The sequence below is a fragment of the Mytilus galloprovincialis genome, chromosome 7 (genome assembly GCF_965363235.1).
Source record: "Mytilus galloprovincialis chromosome 7, xbMytGall1.hap1.1, whole genome shotgun sequence".
In the NCBI taxonomy this organism is placed as follows: Eukaryota; Metazoa; Mollusca; class Bivalvia; order Mytilida; family Mytilidae; genus Mytilus; species Mytilus galloprovincialis.
In genome coordinates, this window is record NC_134844.1 from 2,095,919 (window position 1) to 2,102,844 (window position 6,926).

At 31.8% G+C, this 6,926-nt stretch overlaps 1 protein-coding gene across 1 annotated transcript; it reads left to right on the top strand.

Moving 5' to 3' along the window:
- The first annotated feature begins 98 nt into the window (after window positions 1-98).
- LOC143082114 (uncharacterized) lies at window positions 99-6,641 on the top strand. The gene is made up of 6 exons (XM_076257673.1): window positions 99-239; window positions 1,530-1,552; window positions 2,374-2,579; window positions 4,101-4,191; window positions 5,314-5,446; window positions 6,296-6,641. Exons 1-6 carry the CDS (start codon window positions 163-165, stop codon window positions 6,618-6,620), a joined length of 855 nt encoding a protein of 284 aa, XP_076113788.1. The 5' UTR covers window positions 99-162; the 3' UTR covers window positions 6,621-6,641.
- Window positions 6,642-6,926: the final 285 nt, after the last annotated feature.

A 6,926-nucleotide genomic window follows, 5' to 3' on the forward strand; every position in this document is an offset into this window, starting at 1 on the left:
ATGACAAAAAGTGTTATGAATCTTAGATATTTGTAATAGTCACTTGTTTTTTGTTTCTGAGAACGATTTATAATTACTACTCGTAGTAATTTTAAATGGTATAAAAATGCAAATCGGTCCTTACTGACAAGGGGGATCACTCTAGATTTTCAGAACTACAACATGTCTAATTCGATGTTTAGAAAACTGCAGAAAGAAATAGATAAAGAGACATGTCAACCAACGAATCGTTATTTAAAGTATTTTATTTTCTAACTTCGTTAAAAAAACGAAAAATAAAACGTCAAAACACGAGAACACGTGAAAAAAAGGCCAAAAACGTTGCACGAAAACAGATACACATATATGTATATATGTCTCTGACGAAAATAACCTTTTTACCATCCACTCTAAACATGCTAAATAATTGAAATCTTACTGGTGTGACCCAAAAAACGACCAAGTTTGCCACTTCAAGGGCACTTGATGATTATATTGCAATATTGATGCCAAATACTGACCCTAAAACATTCCTTTTCAGATGATGGTGCATGTTCAAAATTTTTGGCCTTTTTGATGTTTTGTTATACTCTACATATCCAGTATTATTGATTTCTCCTAAAAAAATCAATCGTATAATTCCACAAAGATGTAGATTTATTTACAACTTTTTTTAAACTATGGACAGCTGTATAGACTGTCCATTGATCTGTTGAAGTCTCTTGTATATTTTTGTATTTATGTTGCTGTCTCACTAGTGTTTTATTCATATATCACTACCGATCTGAGCTACCGATATTTGGTATCGGGACCGTTCGCCCTAATAACATGTTCGCCCTGGGTACGTTCGCCCCGAGTTCGTTCGCCCAGAGAGTCCGCTCGCCCTACTAAAAAATATTGTTATTCAGGGCATTAAAGTTGAAAAAACTTATTCAAATATTTCTATGGTACATGTATATATATTCTTGAAATTTATGGAAACAGGGAAATATTTAAATATTATGGCTTGTAACGTTTAGGATCGTTGACAAAATAATTTGGATCACTGATTATTGTTATACTTGTCTTTTGATGGATTATTAATAAAAATCAAACGTTTTGTTTTCATAAAAAAACATTCAGCTTGAAATTAATAAACACAATGATGTACGAACTGTAAATCATGAAACGGATTTACAAGTTCATTATTATACTCGGAGACTAGTCTCAGTTATACTGTATACATCCATGATTGACTGAATGCAATTATTTTGTTAACAAATCAATAAAGAGAAATACATTGTATACCAGTATTCTGCTCTGTAAATCAAGGGGGAAATGATAAAATGATTGCGGCAATATAAATATTCTGCTATTTGTTAACAAACTTTAACATATTTTGTTCAAATACTTAAAAATATGGGACTGGACAACAAAGAGAAAAAAATAAAAATCTGGGCGAATGGACTCTGGGCGAACAGGTATCAGGGTGAACACGTAGTATGGCGAACGTGAATCAGGGCGAACGGACCCGGATTCCCGATATTTACTTTGTTATTTATTTATTTCAGATACAAAGTAGTAGAGAGTCAAGGTAAGATCAAATAAAAGTTCAAGTTGGATAGAAAGAGTAAATGTTAATCGAAGATCTTGTAGGCTATATGATTAGGCGATAACTGTATTGTATTTTAAGCTCTGACAGCGTCAATTGGTGATTTGATGGTTGCAAATTAAGTTTACTTGCATATGCGACCATCAAATCCCTTATTGATGCCATCAAAGCTTAATTTACAATATTGTTATCTCCTTTTTAATGAAACTGATAATTAGTGATGTTGTCCAATCAAAATGAACATAACAAAAGATGCTGAGTTAGAATGATAAATGTATCTGCTATATTTATTGGTACTATTGTCCAAGTCTTAAAAGGGTTAAAACAATACAACCATGTTCAAGGTAAGATTTTCGAACACTTTAGTCATAAAAAACAGGGCAACATAAAACATAAAAAAAACATGAATTCATGTGGACTTTTTAATCTGTCAGATTTACCCTTTTTATCAGGGAAAATCTGTAGTATGTTTTTCATTTAACATCTCTTAGAACACATAGAAGAAACAGGATAGTAAAGAAAGTGTTACAAATTATAAGAAATGCTGTTGATCCATTATTATTCATTGTGGGGCTTAGGTGGCCTACTGGTCTAAGTAGTTAAATTACAGTATCACTAGCCCGTCAACATTGAGGCAATGTGAGTTCAAATCCTGTATGTGGCATTTGTATTTGAGTTGACTGCAATGTTAATTGTCTAGGATTGACAGTTGTTTGGTGTTCTCTAGGCACTATGGCTTCCTCCATCAAAAATAAAAATTATGTTTTTTAAAACTACCTACCAAATGGTTTATGCTTTTTTAGATCTGAAAGTTCAGGACCCAATGACAGCATGTCAGTATTGTGGAAGTGATTACACACCTTCACAACGGAGAGTAAGAATCAAGTCAAAGGTCAAGCTAAACAAGAAACTTGTAGTATTGTTACAAAAGTATGAAAAAGATCCAAACAGCCTTGGGAAGTTCCAGTCTAACTTAGTTCAGACATATTTAAACAGTTGTAATACACTGGTAAGTAAAAAAGGTCATAACTGACCTTATCCCTACAGTGGTACAAAATTAAATGATTTCTCATATGAATAGGACTTATAAAAATGAAGATGTTGTATGATTGCTAATGAGACAACTCTCCACATGAGACCAAATGCAGAAATAACAACTATAGGTCAATGTACAGCCTTTAACAATGAGCAAAGTCCATACCTCATAGTCAGCTATAATAGGCCCCGAAATGACAAAAGTAAAAAATTCAAACCAGAAAAATAACGCCCTAAATAAGCTACTGTTATGTTTATCTTTTTAATACTGGTTAATGAAATCATTACAGTGTGTACTGGCTGGTCATTATCGCGTATGATACGATTTTGACACGCCTACATAGCTAATGAATATGCATGACTATAGATGAGATCAGCACCTGTAGCCATTAACTTAGAGAGTTGTAGATTTGTAGCGTAAATATATAGATGTAGTTTTGAGAATAGAAAATAGTTACAAAAATACAGTTATTAATTATTATAAAGCCAAGCTTTACTCGTATCTATCATGAATAACATATATTCGTGCACCGCAACCTCAGCCGTATTTGCTGAAAGATTGTTTCAATTTTTTTATTTTTAAAATTTTTTATTTTTATTTTTATTATTATTATTCATTATTTTTATATAAATAGATTTCATTCACCAGTAAGAAATTTTTTGAAATTTCTAATTTGTGGGCGGGGGGTGTTATGTTTATCTTTTTAATACATGACAGTGTGTACTGGCTGGTCATTATCGCGTATGATATGATTTTGACACGCCTACATAGCTAATGAATATGCATGACTATAGATAAGATCAGCACGTGTAGCCATTAACTTAGAGAGTTGTAGATTTGTAGCGTAAATATATAGATGTAGTTTTGAGATAGAAAATAGTTACAAAAATACAGTTATTAATTATTATAAAGCCAAGCGAGTAAAACACGGATCTATCACTACAAAAAAATGAATGAAAAACAAATATGTAACACATCAAGTCATTAACACACAACAAGTTATTTTTGGCCTATTGCAGTTTAAAGACATCATGTGAATGTCACGCATCTACTTTCTACAACAATTATTGTCAACTAGAAAAGTACTACATTCAGTCCTTCAACGCGTGAAATCTTTTGGATAAACAATCTTAGGGAAGTAGCTCAAATGGAGAATGGAAATGGGGAAGGTGTCTAAAAGACAACAACCTGACCTAAGAGATAAAAACAGCCAATGTCCACCAACAGCGAGAAAATTCAACTTCTACAGGCTTGATTCAGCAACATGCAACATATAGAACACCAGAAACTCACAAAAAATAAATTGCTACAAAGTTAGCTAGAAAGGGCTAAATATGAAATAAAGTATCTGTGAAAATAAGTTGTCATGTGTACTGTACTCTATTAAATTACAGGTTGTCATGTGTATACAATGTCATGTGTACTGTACTCTATTAAATTACAGGTTGTCATGTGTATACAATGTCATGTGTACTGTACTCTATTAAATTACAGGTTGTCATGTGCAATGTGTGTACAAAGAAAACCAAGTTTCCATGTTTAAGGAGAGCAGATTTAATACAACAAAAAGTTAAAGAACAACAAAGTAAGTATAAAATAAACTAAAGTGAAAAAATAAACTGTGGATTCATTATTATTCATAAAAATCATAATTTTCCTGGATTTCGTGGTAATCTGTGAACCATGAGTTCTAATGTCCAACAAATTACACATTTTCTATAAGGAGTACCGGTATATGTAGACTGACAAAACCACAAAATAAAATATCCTCAAAAATGCTAGTTTTTCTTAATCTACAAAAAAATGTGTACCAATGAAAACAATTAAATCCACAGCAGATATTTAGTATATATGAACTATAGTGATATACATTTGATGCATCATTAAACAATAATTAAATTTTGGATGTAACACATCTTCTGATTGGCTGAAATCGTTTTGTTTATCATATCATAAACACAATTTTTCAACGTTTTTTCATGATTTACGCTGGTTTAAAATGGAATTTAGAATTGAATTATACGAAGTAAGTCTATTGGAAATAACATAAAAAGTGTGGTGCACACTGTTAAATATCCCGCTATGCACGTTATTCAGTGTGCACCACATTTTTTATGTTATTTCTTCACAGACAGAAAAAACATATCGGTCATTCCTTAAAGAAAATATGAATTATTCCTGTATGAAAGTCACATTTAATAACTGTTAACTCGAATCACAGTTGAAACCAGTTGGGAAATATAGAAAGAAAATATTTGGCAATGACTGAAATATCAATTTAGCTTCATCCTAGATAGTGTGATACATCTGTAGATCTCAGGTTATCTGGAGAATTTTTATGGTATATGTACTGCTGTGTGACTATTAAATCCAGATTGATGACTAAATTTATACTGTTATTCTGATTCACAAGTTTTCTATGCCTCATTTATGGACATTATGTTTTTCAGTCTGTTCGACCATCTGTTTGTCCCTCTGTCTGTCCTGATAGTGCGAGAGGGGCATCCGTGTACTAAGGAAATATTCTTGTTTAGTTTAAAATTGTCAAAATGTTAAACACCATTAGAGGAAATGTTTTCTGCAATTGACTTATAAATACATTTGGAAATAAGTTTGCATATTTTTCAAAATAATTGTTATATACATCAGTGAGTGGAATATTTCATATCTGTGGTCAGATAACATATATATTGAAATCTTTCAACAGGTTTACAGAATAAGGGTATCATAGAACCAGAGAAGAAATCAAAAAAGAAGAAAAAGAGGAGGAAGAAAGAAAGAGAGGAAGCACTTAACCAGAAACAACAATCTCTGCATTCTGATTCTGTTGATATAGAAAGGTATTTTATGAACAAAAGGAGATTTGTGTATGTACCTCACTGAGTCAGCAACCCAATGATACAAAAAGAAGATATTTACACAGTGGCGGATCCAGGGAGGGGTTCCGGGGGTTGGAACCCCTCTTTTTTTGGCCTATCAATGCATTTGAATGGGAGCATATAGTTGGAACCCCCCCTTTTTAAAATGGCTGGATCCGCCACTGTTTACAGGTCAACATATACTATTCAAACATTCATTTGTCAATATTTAATGCACAGATTCAGAGTATTAAAAAAGTTTGGAATAAAAAATAACATTAATTATCAAAGATTTGTTCTAAAGTTCTTGTTCCCAAAATGACAACAAAAAACCAAAACACCACAAAACTGAAATAAAATTTAAATAAACCAATCAATAGGTTTGTAACGTTGGACAGACAATTAAATAAACCAATGGATAGGTTTGTAACGTTGGACAGACAATTAAATAAACCAATGGATAGGTTTGTAACGTTGGACAGACAATTAAATAAACCAATGGATAGGTTTGTAACGTTGGACAGACAATTAAATAAACCAATGGATAGGTTTGTAGTGTTGGACAGACAATTGATTTAGATTTCAAAAGATCAACCCCTTTATTTTATATTAATTTGTGGAACAACAAACAGAACATTAGAGAATATGCAATAAATCTACAATGACATTGTTAAATAAAACAAAAATAACTTGTACAATTAAAACAATAAGTAAAAGATATGTGTTATTATGACAAAAATTTTCATGAAGAATTGTTTTTTGTAGAAATTGTGCAATGAACATTTAATCAATATTTTGTGCTGTACTCATATGATGATTTGTGTTTTTTAGACAGGAAATAGGAATAACATCTGAACAACCAGGAACCAGTTCTCATACACATTTAAAGAATATTATAGACACTGCTACTGATCAGAGAACATTGTCCAGGTTACCAGATTCACGTAAATTACCCATTGTAACAACAAATAAACAATCTCTAACAAAGACACCAGATATACAGGGTTATAAAAGAACAAGTACTGTGGTCAATTCTACAAAAAGTGCAAAAAAGAGGAAAGCTAAAAATATAAACCAACAGCTTGGTCAAATTTTAGCGAATGAAAAATCAGAGACGAAGACGGGAAACTTAATGGATTTTTTATCTAGCTTATAATAAATGCAATCAGTTTCTTTTTATTGAGTTTCCTTAACTTATTTCTTGTAGTAAAGTGAAAACCCCGTCATGTAAGAACACCCTCAGATTCAACCATCACTTTTATGGGGTCCTTAGGGTGACCTTTATATATACAAATAGCTCAGTTTTTTTGTTGCTAATACAACCCAAAGTTGCAAATGTTTAAGAATGGGTATATATAATCTTTTGTTTCAATAAAAACAGTTTATTGACAGAAATGTGTGAAGCAGATACAAAACAGAAATGTCTGTAATGGAAGCAGTTTCATTGATGCAAAGCTTAATT

What these genes read in the sequence shown, in the direction of transcription:
- LOC143082114 (XM_076257673.1), top strand. Translation starts at nt 163, where the DNA reads ATGTCTAATTCGATGTTTAGAAAACTGCAGAAAGAAATAGATAAAGAG. An exon ending in TAAACAGTTGTAATACACTG is followed by an intron (nt 2,580 to 4,100) that starts GTAAGTAAAAAA and finishes ATTAAATTACAG; the next exon opens with GTTGTCATGTGCAATGTGTG. An exon ending in AAAAGTTAAAGAACAACAAA is followed by an intron (nt 4,192 to 5,313) that starts GTAAGTATAAAA and finishes ATCTTTCAACAG; the next exon opens with GTTTACAGAATAAGGGTATC.